This window comes from Schistocerca cancellata, chromosome 2, assembly GCF_023864275.1.
Source record: "Schistocerca cancellata isolate TAMUIC-IGC-003103 chromosome 2, iqSchCanc2.1, whole genome shotgun sequence".
In the NCBI taxonomy this organism is placed as follows: Eukaryota; Metazoa; Arthropoda; class Insecta; order Orthoptera; family Acrididae; genus Schistocerca; species Schistocerca cancellata.
The window spans coordinates 1,135,994,084-1,136,010,227 of record NC_064627.1 but is presented as its reverse complement, the minus strand read 5'-3'; the positions used below and the strand labels follow the sequence as shown (position 1 = coordinate 1,136,010,227).

The window sequence follows — 16,144 nt, the reverse complement described above, 5'->3', positions numbered from 1 at the left end:
TACGAGTGTAATACCCCCAGCTCTTGCACCTACTGTGTTAACTTCCTCACCCCGCCACTCATGAGAATTGCCACTCTCCACGAGGAAGTGGATATCACCCCCCTCCAATGTGGGTTTTTTGGTCCTTGTCGTTATAAATAACAACCCGTTTTTCATTCATAAAAGATCAAATTTCACATACATAACAGCACAGCATTATAGCTACAGTACTGTCCTGACAACAGATCTTTTTGTGAATTCTTTTTCTTCCCCCTTACAGCTGTGTAGTGTATGGGCATTTCTAAAATCTACTGCATGTACTTTTCTTTATTTTGGCTAAGAATTCTTGCCAAGGACTTTGTATCCAGAAATAACTCAGCCACTTCCTGAACATCATCTTTTGTTAAAGTTGAGTGACCATTGACTTTTGCAGTCAGAGCTGCTGGAGTGAGGAGCGGAACAGCATATCTCAATGTAGTGCAAGTACCCACATCGCCAAGAATAGACAACACCTCCTCTTCAATCTGGAGTCCTTCAGTTGATGCCCTTAACTTCAATATTTGTACCATATCATCTCTTGAGTATGGAAGTGTCCTTATAATTAACAATCTATCAAGCAGATCCAATGGAATACCATGTGGTGATATAATGTCCTCTGCACCTCTTATCACACACCAACCACGATTTGTAGCAAATATAACTATAGGGGCTATTGCACTTTCAAGAGCTCGATGCAAATATGTAAAAGTTTTTATATCAAGAATATGAACTTCGTCAATAAACAACACATGTGGCACAAGTACAGCTACATCTTGTCCACCTTGTGGCTTGGCGTTTGCTACATCCAAGTCATGAAGAGTAACGTCCTGTATTACCTCTTTCTTTTTGTGAACGTCACCTTTTGGCAATGGAACATATTCCCCAGCTTCTATATCAAATTTGGTTGCGTAAGTGTCACTACGGCCCTGTCTTTTTACAGCACCATTATTAGCTTCAATGTATATTACATTGGCTGTTTCAACTTTGCCTTTCTGCAATGATTCGTCTATTGAAGGGTCAAGTTTAAGCTGTTTTGTTCCATTGGCAGTCTTAAGCCCGATTATGACATGGCTAATAGTTTTCCCGTAACCACCCAATGGGTTTTCAGTTTCAACAGGTGTAAGCTCTGTCACTTCACCTTCATATACTTCTTTTGTTTCCTTTATCCGTAAGCCAAATGCTCTCCTGAAATTCTCCATTAACAATTCCTTTTTCTTAATTTCTGAACTAAACACTTCACGTCATCCCATTGGGCAGAATGGCACCCTACTTCCCAACTCTTGTGCTGTAGCAAGCGCTATTGCCATTTTTCCAGTTCCTGGCGGCCCAGCTAAAAGGCAAGCTCGACCGGCCATTTTCTTTGATCTAATCATATCTACGACTATACCAGCAGCTTCCCGTGTCATTTCTTCACCAACTAATCCAGCAGCCATTGGAATTGCTTCACCATTTTCATTTAACCCGAGGCCTTTAATATGACTATGTGCAGATATGCGTTGAGTTTTTGCGGTACTTTTCATCTCTTCTATCTTCGTGTTGATAATATCGTTTAAAGGAAAGCGAGAAAGAATCTAGCACATGGACACTAAACTCTCCAGCCGACCCACCTCCTAGGAGGTTCTGTTATTTCGACCTCATTTCACAATACACAACTAATGTACAATACAATCGGGGATCCAACAACATAGCCACTGATTATTTCTCCCGGATCTCGGGCATATCTTCCTCAATCGACATCGACGCTCTTGCTTGAGCACAAACAAATGATGACTCCTTGGCAAGCCTTTTACCTGACAATAATCACTCTCTGTGGCTGGCGTGCAAGACGATCCCCGGCACACGCTCGGAGCTATGATGTGACACTTCCACTGGCGTGCCACGCCCCCTCGTCCCCTCCTCTTTGCGTCGCTCAGTGTTTGACACACTGCACAGTCTCGCCCACCCGAGCACTCGTGCAACTACATGCATCATCGCTGAGCATTTCGTATGGCCTTTGCTTCACGAAGACTGTCGCGACTGGTGTCGCACTTTTATTTCGTGCCAGCGGTCCAAAGTCAGGCGCCACTGCACGCCACCCTCAGGCATCTTCCGCTCTCCTTCTGGCAGACTCCACTACATCCACATCGACATTGTCGGCCCCCTTCCCCAGGTGGGTGGTTACCGATACTTGCTTACTTTTATTGACAGAACAACTAGATGGGTCGAAGCAACCCCTCTAGTCGATATTTTGGCCAAAACAGTCACCAACGCTGTCCTCTCCAAATGGGCCGCACGTTTCGGCTGCCCTGAAACCATTACTACAGACCAAGGCCATCAATTTGAGGCTGTCCTCTTCACAAAAATGTGCGAGTTCTTTGGCGTTGGCCGCATTTGCACGACAGCCTACCATCCCCAATCAAATGGCTTTGTGGAGTGATGGCAGCGCACATTAAAGACAGTGCTAATGTGCCACGAGGAACAGTGGTTACACGCCCTCCTGTGGGTACATTTAGGCCTCCGTTCTGTATATAAAGATGACCTGCAGTGCTCGGTGGCCAAACTGCTCTATGGCGAGCCGTTGACCCTACCAGCAGAGTTTGACGAGCCTTCACTGCTCCAAGATACCATCGAATACCCCATGCTAATTGAGAACATATGACAGATGATACGAGTGCAGAGAACATCCACTCTGAAAGCATACATTCTGCCTAAAACATTCGTGCACCAGCGGTTAACCATGTGTGAAGCTGTGATGCTGAGGGATGATACAGTGCGCGCCGCCCTGCAACCCCCATACACAGGCCCTTACAGGGTACTTAGGCACTCGTCGAATACATTCGACATCTGTATCAAAGGCAAACACTCGACAGTGTCAGTGTCTCGACTCAATCCTGTGTGGCTCACTGCAGACGACAACACCTCCAGCGACCCGACGCCACCGACCACGACAGACGACCACCTCCACACCGCCGCCTCCTCAAGGGACGACACGCCGGTCACGCCCCCTTCCCCAACACCGGGAACCCTCACTGGGCAGAGTCCAGGGTCCACACCCTTCACCCCACCCTCTCCTGCTACGCGCGTCACACACTTCTCACCCGACATTCATCAACCCACTACTGTCTCCATCGACGTCTCATACTTTTCACAATCTGACATCTGTATAACTTACCACAAATGATGCTCTCTTAGTCATCCACACTCCCCTCCACTCCGCTGATGATGACACCTTCCAACTTCCTGTTCTCCAATCCTCACCGATCCCCAATTCCTTAGATCCTTCCCTCATTCAATCTTTCATTGACGCCACGGGGACACTGTATGTGTTGTACCCCATGTCTCTGTCTATTCCCCCCACACCCTCTGTCACCTCACAAACCGGTTGCTGAATACTCCCACCGGTGTGGCACCGTGATTACATTTTTCCATCCAAAAGGGCTCAAACCCCGGCCCCACCCCACCCAGTTCTCCCTCCTGACAAAGACGGCGTGACACCTGCAGCCTCCCCCCACAACAGCCAGAGCCTCATGCTCCGCACTGCAGGGCAGGGGGGAGGGGGGGGGGACTCTGTGGAGACACTGACATGCCATAACATCTCTGGCATGCAAAAACTCTTTGAGTCAAGGTGGCCATTATGTTCTGTCTATGTGATACTTTCGATGTGTAATGACGTATATCTGAAGTGTGTCAATAAATGTGCTCATTGTTTTAACAAGTGGATCAACAGGTTGTTATTTATAACGATAGGGACCCAAACTCCCACAAACAGTTTATGCTTTAAAAAATTGATGAGAGTAACAAAATTAAAGAAATTGAAATCATAAAACTATTAAACATGATTTATTAATGAGCAACAAAATACTGAGATTTGTGTGTAAGGAAAAATCAGTATTTCAGATTTAAAAATTTGTATTGCACCTATAGCAAATTTATTCGCTAGACAAGTGCCACCTAATGAAAATAATGTAACAAAAAAGCAAATTTTACATCAGTTGATTCATATGTTCAAATGCAATACTTTCCTACAATACTTCATTAATTCTTAAAGGAATCTGAAAAAGATTTTCCCCAGCTTCTGGAGCTTATGAAAATATCTGAGCTGTAATGTTGAATTTGTTTTCTACAGTACTGAAATCACTTCAAGTTCCCAAAATTTCATTAACCACTTTTTGAAAGTCTGATCAAGTTTGCCCACTGAAATTTCACACATGTGACTAGGTACCACTGGACATTTCACGCAAGGGAGTTGAGGTTTGGGAAGTGTATACGAACTTCATTGACATCAGCTGTCCTCTTAAAAGCCAATACAAAATAGTAAAATATGTGTCTTTTATGAGTATAAGACGCCCTACGTCACTGTATTAAAACAAAGACATTATTTTATTTTAATTTTTTTTTTTAATTTGTGGCCCCCATTATGGTGCAGGCTTCTAGGTTGCAAAGCAGATAGCCTGTACGTAAATGCACCCTTGTCACATTGGTCCAAATGCTTTGTCTAATTGTTTTATTGACACTTGTATTTCAGTTTATATACACTGAATATTAAATTTTGGTGGTTGGTTTTATATTTGTTACTATAATTTTATTTCAAATTCTTTTGAGATGAAGTTTGTTACTATGTAAATTGTTTTGGGTGCTGCAACTAAAAGAGCTCAAATTCTTTTTCCTTCTTGACTTCTTGCAGCTATAGTTGCTTCAACCATTATATTTTTGCTTAGGTTCATTCTTCTAATTTGATAAACGTGGTGTTTATTTGTTTTAGTCCTATACTACACACTTAGGACTGTAGTTGGTTTTTACTATTAATCAGTTGAATGACTGTTTGTCATGGATTTTGGAGCTAATTTTGGGTTTGATTTAAAGAAAATTATTACACTTTCAACTTTTAGGCAACTTGATTTAGTAATGATAATTTTGACTGTAAATTATTTTCACTTGCTTTTTCCATCTGTTGGTTCACACTATATTTCCATTTGTGTATTTTATAATAATGTGAAGGATTCTCAAGTTATTCACTTTGTGGGATAACCCATTTATTTTGTATCTTTAACTTCTGCCTGTTTTAATGTTCACCGTTTGTCTTTGTGTTAAGCCTTTCCTAGCTAGTTTTTATTCCAAGGAGTTAATTCTTGAGATGGTTTAATTAAGGTCAGTTAATTCTTATAAATATTTTTTTCTACTGCTTTAACAGCTTCATAGACTTTTCATTTATTTTTATGTAAAATCTAGTGGTGATAATTTTATTCTACTTTTTCTTTTGATGATAAGGAATATTATATTTATTTTGGTATAATTAGGTTATTATTTATCAGCCTTTCCCAACAGTATGTTGACATGTTTGATAAATGGGTCTTTTACTGGTTGTTCATGTCATTCTCAAATGATATTTTTATCGTGTGACTCACTTTCTTCTTCAGGTGCACCCTGAGACTTGTCCTTGGATGAATAGGGTCCAGTATTTATGCCTAGATGGTACTAGGCACTCCATTTTTGATCCACACTGTGTCAGGCAATCCATTTGCAGTCCACACCCACCAAACACCAAACACCTGACCAGTCTCATGGAAGAGACAGAACATATAGAGTGCCCGATGAGAAGTAGAAGTCTGGAGGCCTGCCTCAGTGGCCAAGGACTTCACAGACAGCACACAAGACAACTGGAGGATGGCCAGGGCAGTAGCAGTCAGTGGATTGAATATGTAAAATGAAGGGAGATCACCACTGTCAGCTGCAGCAGGACATCAATTGGAATCAGCGGCGACAAGCAAAAATGTGTACTGGACCAGCATACGAACCTGGGATCTCCTGTTTACTCGGCAGATGTGGCAACCACTGCACCATCTGGGACACAGCATTATTGTAACTGCATGGACTATCTTGGCATACCTCATGGCCGATCAACACTCCCACGAAGTGCCACCTATCTGCAGTCCCAGTCTGTCACACTCCCGTTCACTACTCAGAGATTCCCACAGGAGGTCGGACATATTTGTGCATCCGCACTGAAGAATGTGGATGTATTGCCATGTAGGCATATCAGTTATATGAATGTGAGGAGTCTGTTCTTTTGGACATCACCAAAAGAACAAACATCAGGTAGAATCTGCAGCTATGAAACATTGTATATAAATTGAAGGGGGATTGCTGTTGTCAGCTGCAGTGGGACATCAAGTGTAATCAGCGGTGATCAGTGAACTGTTTACTGGACTGGGATTCAAACCTAGGATGTCCTGCTTACTAGTCAGGTTTGGTAACCACTGCACCATCCAAGACACAGCGTTATTGCAACTGCACGGACTATCTCGGCACACCTCATGGCTCATGCACACTCTGCTTGATGTCCTGCTGCAGCTGACAATAGTGATTCCCCTTCAATTTACATATAATGATTCACAGCTGCAAATTCTGTGTGGTGTCTGTTCTTTCAGACATGCATTATGTAAGTGTCTTTTAATTGTGGCTGTGTGCAACTTAACATGTCTTCTTTATAGTAAGTAGCAATCTGTCTTTTCTTATGTTGTTGATATCCCTAATTGGAGTTTCTATTGTTTAAATTTTATATTTGTATTTATACTCTTTTAACTGTAAATGATGTGATAAATGTGTTTCTCAAAGAGTACTACATGTATGTCAAATCATTATTTACTTATTCTGTGAGCATGGAATAGAGCAGTGCATTAGTTCAGTATATTAAATTTTTTAATACATTGTAAAATGTTAATTTCATATTTATTACATTAATTTGCACAATTATGCTGTGCATATTCTGTTCAGTATTATGAAAATTCCTATATCTGCAGGTGGTGATCATGAATTAAACTAAACTGAAGATGTGGTCAGCCATTCTCCACTGCTAACAAGCCAGCACTTAGCTCACCCCAAACTTTGCTATAGTTGGCCATCCTACACAGTCAACAATCTTGCAACTAGGTTCACAGTTCAACTCTCTCCCCACTCAGAATTATCAGATATCTGTCCTTCTGCTAGACAGGGCATATTGTCACTACCCAGTGAGTTAACAAATGAGTGTAGTGTCAAGCTCACTATCAAAGGAAAAATAGTGCAGCTGTTGACACATTGTAGTTTCTGTAAAAAATGTGTGCAGCAAGTACCAATTCGGGATACCAATTCGATTCTACACAGAGTACGCGAAAGAACTTGCCCCCCTTCTAACAGCCGTGTACCGCAAGTCTCTAGAGGAACGGAAGGTTCCAAATGATTGGAAAAGAGCACAGGTAGTCCCAGTCTTCAAGAAGGGTCGTCGAACAGATACGCAAAACTATAGACCTATCTCTCTGACGTCGATCTGTTGTAGAATTTTAGAACATGTCTTTTGCTCGAGTATCATGTCGTTTTTGGAAACTCAGAATCTACTATGTAGGAATCAACATGGATTCCGGAAACAGCGATCGTGTGAAACCCAACTCGCTTTATTTGTTCATGAGACCCAGAAAATATTAGATACAGGCTCCCAGGTAGATGCCATTTTCCTTGACTTCCGGAAGGCGTTCGATACAGTTCCGCACTGTCGCCTGATAAACAAAGTAAGAGCCTACGGAATGTCAGACCAGCTGTGTGGCTGGATTGAAGAGTTTTTAGCAAACAGAACACAGCATGTTGTTCTCAATGGAGAGACATCTACAGACGTTAAAGTGACCTCTGGCGTGCCACAGGGGAGTGTTATGGGACCATTGCTTTTCACAATATATATAAATGACCTAGTAGATAGTGTCGGAAGTTCCATGCGGCTTTTCGCGGATGATGCTGTAGTATACAGAGAAGTTGCAGCATTAGAAAATTGTAGCGAAATGCAGGAAGATCTGCAGCGGATAGGCACTTGGTGCAGGGAGTGGCAACTGACCCTTAACATAGACAAATGTAATGTATTGCGAATACATAGAAAGAAGGATCCTTTATTGTATGATTATATGATAGCGGAACAAACACTGGTAGCAGTTACTTCTGTAAAATATCTGGGAGTATGCGTGCGGAACGATTTGAAGTGGAATGATCATATAAAATTAATTGTTGGTAAGGCGGGTACCAGGTTGAGATTCATTGGGAGAGTCCTTAGAAAATGTAGTCCATCAACAAAGGAGGTGGCTTACAAAACACTCGTTCGACCTATACTTGAGTATTGCTCATCAGTGTGGGATCCGTACCAGATCGGGTTGACGGAGGAGATAGAGAAGATCCAAAGAAGAGCGGCGCGTTTCGTCACAGGGTTATTTGGTAACCGTGATAGCGTTACGGAGATGTTTAACAAACTCAAGTGGCAGACTCTGCAAGAGAGGCGCTCTGCATCGCGGTGTAGCTTGCTCGCCAGGTTTCGAGAGGGTGCGTTTCTGGATGAGGTATCGAATATATTGCTTCCCCCTACTTATACCTCCCGAGGAGATCACGAATGTAAAATTAGAGAGATTAGAGCGCGCACAGAGGCTTTCAGACAGTCGTTCTTCCCGCGAACCATACGCGACTGGAACAGGAAAGGGAGATAATGACAGTGGCACGTAAAGTGCCCTCCGCCACACACCGTTGGGTGGCTTGCGGAGTATAAATGTAGATGTAGATGTAGACAATGATGATCCTACTCATTTATGCCACTAGAGGGAGTGGTGGTACATGGTTGAGCTGTGTGTGGTTCTTGCTAAAAGTCTTTATTTTATTTTAACAATTTCTGAATATTTTTTCCCTCATGAAAAGTAGCACAATTTAGGACTTTAAAAGACAGTTACTTTTTCCAGACCAAAACTATTACATTACAGAAAGAAAGGACAGCTATGTAGCTACTCAACAAGAAGAATTTACTCAGCATCAGAATACTCACTTAATAGTATGAAATTTCAGTTAAGTGAAAACAAATGAAATATCAATGCTGCTTCACAATTAAAAAATGATTTAAAATACATACATATTAAAGGGTACACACAAAACTATTATGCAAGGAGCAAATTCTACTTCAAAACTTAAAGAGAATTTTTATAATAAAAATACAATCCAAATAAGCATCACCTGCAATGTGACAGTTAAAGGAGTAGGTTGCTTGCATACAACGGAATGAAAAACCAAATGTCTTCAAATCCAGTGGCCAAAAGAATGCGCATCTGAAAAACTTAAAGAATTGAGAATTGACAGATATGAAGTACATTTAGAAGGCAAGTACTGGTTTTATAATGTGTGCTTGTCACATAGAATTCACTCAGTACAAACAACAGTGCACACCACTTAATAATATACGCAGCCCTCCAACACAAGCTAACTGACCCATCTAGTGACATACTCACACAGGCAATTCCACCATCTCCAGGTTCTGCAGCAGTAACAGCCAGCCAGATAGCCCTGAAGCAAGCTGCGCCCAGTCTCACAGTATTGCAAGTCTGTGGTCAGCCCCTCTTCCTCCTTATTGCCGTCCACCGTGGCAGCCCTGGCGTGCAGTTAAATCCAATTGTCACTTCCACTAGTGAGCTCTGGCCCTGGTAGATACTCAATCACCATCCAAAACCAGACTCCTCATACTGCTAGCTGTTGTGCAAGGTTTCGCTTGGTGGGGCCTGTGTCACGATGCATGCAACGTAGTGTCTTCACTGAGCTGCTCAGTCATGTACACTCCACAGTAACGCGGATTTTAACATGTGGTGGCTGCACGACATCTTATAATGCCACATCATTATATAGCATGAAGTGAGCAGAAAAGTTAAAAAGCAAGAAGTCATTATGTGTAGGTGGAGTGCTAATTCTGTACTGAAATACATAGACAGTTTGAAGTTTCCTTTAAGTAACAAAATAAATCAGTCTTTCACTTCAGATGACTTTTCAGAGTATCTGCAGCAGTTCTCTTGTAAAAAAATATGAAGCAGATAATATCCAGAATAGAAGCTTGTCTCAAAGCTGCTATCTTTCTAAAACATAGTAAACATAATTGTGAAATAAATTCTGGTGTGGCTCCACTTGTTATAATTTTGTTCCTTCAATAAACAATTATTTATTTATTTTATTTTGTTCATAGCTGTCATTTTTCCAGCAACTGTGATACACAGACTTTTTTCAAAATAAAATTAGTCATCAACTACATTATTGAAATGTTCTGTTGCACTTTACCAGATTTGGTAGATCAGTTTGCCATCTTCAGCAATCTTCATTAATGAACTATACATATTTTGCAATATGTCATTTTATTATCGTTTATTAACAAAAACTATCAAAGAAGACAGATAAATCTGTTGAAACCAGTTAAGTGCAATAAAGTGTTTCAATTTCGTTTTGATTTTCATTTTCTTTCTTTTTTTTTAATTTTCCATTATGCAAATAATGTATATACCCTGTGCGCACCAAATTGTCAAATTACTATTCATGCAGAAATTCACTAAATTTTATTACTCATGGGATAACTTACAGTTCAATGATGAAAATAGTATAAATAAAATTTTCTTAAGATATGAGTGTTTTGCATAAATTGTTTCATAGTCAGTATTTGTGGTTTATAGTTGCTGTAAATAATTAATATGTACTATTACATTGGTTTTTTTCTTTGATCAGGAGTGTATATTGTCTGCATTTATTGTAAATTAATGCTACTGTTGAATCTGTTAGTGACTGTAACCTGAAAAACATTTTAAAAAACAATAAATTTTGTATCTAGTTTCTCTGTTGTTGTAATGCATATCTTGTTTCGGCTGTTAATCAGAAAATGGCTACCAGACCCACACAAAATAAAATAAAATAACAAACAGCAAGCTTAGTTTATAGTTATCTGTGACTGTACTCTAAAATATTGTAGCATGCACAATGCAGCCCCATTGTGTATACTGTTCTTAGCCATTGATTGATTTAGTGCTGTTCATAAGCAGCTGAAAATCACCTTGACTACTGTCATGTAATAGGGAGCTATTGCAGTTTGGTTTGTTGGGAAGGTACCAAGAGTCATGTACCACAGGTACCAAAGGGACCTCGAGTACGATCCTCTCCGGTGGATACTGTCTCTTCTGTAGGAAATACGGAATCTATCACTACTCATCCACTCGACTATACTTGATATGTCAGTGGTAGCTCAGGCACACAGTCCATGGGAAACACAGACCAGGAAGAACTGAGCATGTTACACTCATTCCCCCAACTAACATGTTTGAGGCACCATCTTCTACTGAAACTGAGCCAGTGAGGCTCACTTCACATGATGTATACTGTGTCAAAATGAGGTGAACATAAACGGGTATGGGTGTATTAATTGTAAACAATTCAAATGTACAATTATAAAGGTACCTCCATGGGAAAGGGCAGTAAGTGTTGGTAAGGAACACATTGTGCTCTCATTGTGTATGCCTGGGGGACTCATTCAGCATTTTTAAGAGGCTGTTCCAGCAACCATTGAGAGAACAGAGTGTAACCAACAGCAAATTGTGACACATATTGGGAGAAACAATGCCCATCAACTGAGCTCTGAGGCTATACTTGGATCATTTCGGCAACTAGCAGAGGAGGTTGAGAACACCAGCCATTCTCAGTTTTTCAGTGCCAATCACGATCTACAGCATTGTTTCCAGAACATATTATGGCCCCCTGGTTCAGAATTGAGTGGAAAGGTTGAACTGAAGATTACAAAGGTTCTGTGACAAGCAAGGCTGTGACTTCCTGGACTAATGCCATAGGTTCAAGAACTGTAAGGTCCCCATAAATGGGTCAGGCATGCACAACACATCAGAGACTATTACCCAGGTAGCTGATGGTGTTTGAGGTGCACAAAATGATTTTGAGATTAGGTAACTCTCCATCCAGTCCATATAATGATAAATGTAGGAGTCTCAGAAGTATCAATGTAAGAGCAAAGAAATGATCCCTACAGGTGAGAGTATTAAAATCCTAGTGGTTAACTGCTGAAGCATCCACAACAAAGTGCAGGAGTTTGAAGTGCTTCTAAAAACCTATGAAGCTCACATGGTACTATGCACAGAAAGCTAGAAAGCTGGTTAAAACAAGAAGTTGACAGCAGTGATGTGTTTGGGAAAAATTTAAGCATGTGTGGAGGTAGGGCACTAAGGTTTACAGGAACCACTACTGAGTGAAGTATCACATGGTTATACGTGAATCACTTTATTACACAGAGTGCATTTACAGAGTTTCCATTGCACATCAAGAATGCACTGCTAGTTTCTGCCTTTTTTCCCCCAAAGAACCTATGCCTGGAACCGCAAAGAGGTTTTAAACACTTGAAGCTCCCTTTGTTCCTACAGAGGCCACTGTTGGAAGTGCAGAGCACCGTGGATTGTGTCAACAATGAGTGATGGGCGAGATCGCAAGACCAATCATGCATTGACCAGTACATAAGCAAGATACAGTTGGGACTGTTTCTCATTGAAGCATGTGTCATATGGCTGCCATTTGTGGTGACTTGTTTGGAGGGTTCCGGCATGTTTAGGTACTCATCGTCTGCTGCAGAGGGGGAAGGCACAAGGTGGTGAACTGCTTATAGGTTATATCACACCAGGCATTGAGATGGCTGTCTGTCACGGCCATAATGTGATTCGGAGGTGATGCCTGGTCCAAGTGGCAGTGACAGTAGCTCTGTGAGTGGGTGACTAGGTGATGCTGGTACCAGGGGTGATGTTGTGGGCATCATTGCAGTCCGTTTGTCTGTGTTTGAATCAGGTGGTCCGATATCAGAGAGGGGTGTTGTCGTTGTGTAGAACCCAAACAGGCTTGAGCCTCACGAGCACTTTGTGAGGCTTTGTGCATGGTGCCTGGATGGCTGGATATATGGGGTCATCATGTATCATTATTAACTCATACTTGTGAAGGTCCTTATGAATGAAGACTTCTGGTGTGTGAGGTGATGGTGGCAGCACATACATGGTCTGAATATGTGTGCCAACCTGGTCCACTAATGCCAACACATCAGTGTGCATTGTGTCAAATGTAGGCCATATGCAGTTAGTGGGAAGTGACAGGCTTTGCCGTATAGGATCTCGGCAGTGATGCGTGCATGTTATCTTTGTATAGCAACTGAATACAGAGAAGCACCCATGGCAATGTCTCAGACAAAGATCCACCATTGCACATCAGAGCCTCCTTCACAGTCCTGTGTCATCTCTCAACCAGCCTGTTGCTTTATGGGTGATAAAATGCAGTGTGTATGGAACTCATGATGGCACAGATGCACAGGGCTGTGGAGAGTGACAACTTGAACTGCTGGCCCTGGTCCATTGTGACCTGTTCTGGGATTCTGAAGTGCATAATCCACATATCTATAAACGTGAGTGTCATCATTTTCACTGTAATATCATGGATGTGTGCTGCCTTGACCCATATTGATGTGCTATGATAGCCAAAAGTAAGCAAACAAAGCTTCCTGATTGTGAAAGAGGTCCAAAACATGGCTTTGGATGTTGGGGAGTGTACAGCCTGTGGCTGGATGTGTCACCCAGTTTAGATTCATTGACAGGCTAGGCAGCCCTGTGCCCAGCATCTGCAATCTTGTTTAACCCCACTTCACGTGAACCTGTCTGTGACCAGGGATGTTGTCATGGGATATGTCATGCAGCAATATAAGCTCAGTTTTGAATAAGGATTGGTGTTCAATTCAAAGATAGGTCATTTGATATGTCATGAGTTTATTGATGGAAGGATCATTGACTTGCTCTGTGGCCATAAGTTCATAGTTGTATTTTAACAGAATTGCACTGATCCATGAGATGTAATCTGCAATTACATTTTCTGCACCTTGGACGTGACAGACGTCAGTGGCGTACTGTGAAATGAGGTCTAGGTGGTGGAAACAGCTCAGGCTGACACCTTGAGGCTGGTTCTTGATTGTGTTTGCAGGTGGGTTACAGATGGTGTAAACCATTACATTTTGCCCTTCTGTGTCCTCTCAAAAGTGTTTTAACGAAGCATAGATCCTGAGCATGTTATGATTGAAGGCAGATCACTTAGACTGGAGAGGCATGAGCTTTTTGGAGATGAATCTAAGAGGCTATGGTATGTTCATTGACAATGTGCAGCAGAATGGCCCCCTTTGCAGTTTTTCTAGCATCTGTTTTTTGGGTGAGTTGTGCATTTGGGTCGAGATGGACCAGGTTGACAACATTAACTAGCAATTGTTTCATACTTATCATCCATTTGCCCTTTTTCTTCCCATGTTTATCCTTTCCAGCCAGTGTGCCTGTCAGTGATGACTGTGAATCAGTGACATGTGGTAAGTTGTGGTGGAAACGATGTAAGTCATGGTATGTCTCTGGCAGAGGCAGGTCCTAGATCATATATGTGCCCTCTGCTGTGGTGTGGATGCCATCCATGTTCAGGATATGGCACAGGAACCTGACATCTGTTTACTTTAGTTGGCATTTAGAATCATTAATAATAACCCCCCCCCCCTCCCCTTTTCACTGTGGGTGATTATGATCTGCTCTGCATGAACCAAGTGGCCTTCAAGGTTATTGGAGTAAGTCAAAATATCATATAAATATGTGTAGTGGTGAGGGAGGCAGAACAGGAGCCAATCAATGAATTGCTGCCACGCTTCAGTTGCATTCTTCAAGTTGTATGGTAGATAATGGTACTCAAAGAGTCCAAACAGGTTAATAATAGTGGTTTTTACAATGTCATCTGGGCGCATTGGATCTGCAGGTACTCCCATTTACAGCTGATGACACCAGGCACTGGTGTCTGCTAGTGTATGAGATAAATCTTGCATGTTAAGAATCTGGTAAATGTCATGAATTGTCCTGTAATTAAGAACGTATGATCACCACAGAGCCTCATGTTACTGTTTTTCTTCAGGGCAGGTTTGATCCTGGAGGCCCACAAACTGTCCAACCACTGCACAATCCCCACTTGGCGCAGTTCATCAGGACTGTTCTTCGTGATCTGCAGATCCACTGGACAGAGGAAGTGGTGTGGATTGTGATGGATAGGTGGACCTCCTGTCCTGGCAATGCAGTCCATTGTAACATCTTTAATCATGCATGTGAGTGCTAGGGAGTGGGAGTTAGGGGTATTGGAAGCACTGGATGTCAACAATGTGTGTTGCCTTGTACTAATCTGAGTGTGATTGTTGTCTCATGGAGACAGTGTTGATGGCTGCAGGCTTGGTAGTCTGCCATGAGGGTAGCTGGCTGGCAGCCTATGTGGTTTAACCAACTGCTGTGAGGAGGACCACAGGTGGTCATATGCCAATTTAGTGCTGTAGTGGTGGTTTTGATGTGGTATGTAGGAGAAGAATTGTGATTGACATTCTAGAATTCATTGATGAATCGTAAGGATGGTGTGTGCTGTGTAAATGCAGTTGCAGAGGGTCTCTGTGTAGGCATCCTCAAAGATGTGATGTTCGGATGGGTCGGTTGCATCACATCAGGTAAAATGACACTGTCCACATGGTATCCCATCATATGCTATATGAGTGTAGCTCACACTACACCTTGCATATGTTGACTGGCATGTAGGAAATCAATTTCCAGGACTGGCTCCGTGAAGTTAGTTATGTAGAAGTCTAGTTAATACTCAACATTCGTTGTCATGCAGCAGTGATTGCTGCCACACAATATACCTGGATCTTGGTGTCATTAGCTGAGCAGAGGCTAAGGTGGAAGTCAGCTGAAATGTCGGCAGGCTACTGACTGGTAGTGAGCTAGTGCCTGACCCTGTTTCCACTAGAAAGTACATTTGGGTGCTGAGTTCAAGGATGGAGAGACATTTATGTGCCAGCCTTGATAGAGTCTCATGGAACTGTGCAGTACCAAAGTGGCTTAGACAGGTTTGGTTGTCAGCATAGGCCAATCGGTCTAATTTGGTCCTTGATTGGCATTGGGGTAATACCTGCAGGAGGCACAACACTTGTGTACAGCGTGCCTGAACTGGTAATGAAATCAACAGACCAAGGGTTCAGCTCCAGTTGTATCTTCTGACATGACAACTGTTCATTGTGAATGTGTTGGGGGAGTAGAAGGGCATGGCAGCAGCAGCAAGTGCTGCATAGCACTGCCTCTGCTGCCTGTCATTGAAGTTTGGTGCATTTTGGGCAGTGTGGAGTGTTTCACCTGCTATATTGAGTGTGAGGCATTTGAACCCTGTGTGTTAATGCCATGGAAACAATTAATTGCCAATAACAACTGATCTGCAAGCAGGAGTCATTGCTCAAGTGGGTTGGTGTCATGTG

The 16,144-nt window shown here is 42.2% G+C and overlaps 1 protein-coding gene across 1 annotated transcript; it reads right to left on the bottom strand.

Moving 5' to 3' along the window:
- Nucleotides 1–273: 273 nt before the first annotated feature.
- Nucleotides 274–12,896, bottom strand: LOC126161272 (ruvB-like helicase 1). Its single transcript, XM_049917012.1, is given in 2 exon segments — nt 274–1,589; nt 12,702–12,896. Coding segments are annotated over 2 exon segments (1,497 nt in total). The 3' UTR covers nt 274–287.
- Between the last annotated feature and the right edge of the window lie 3,248 nt (nt 12,897–16,144).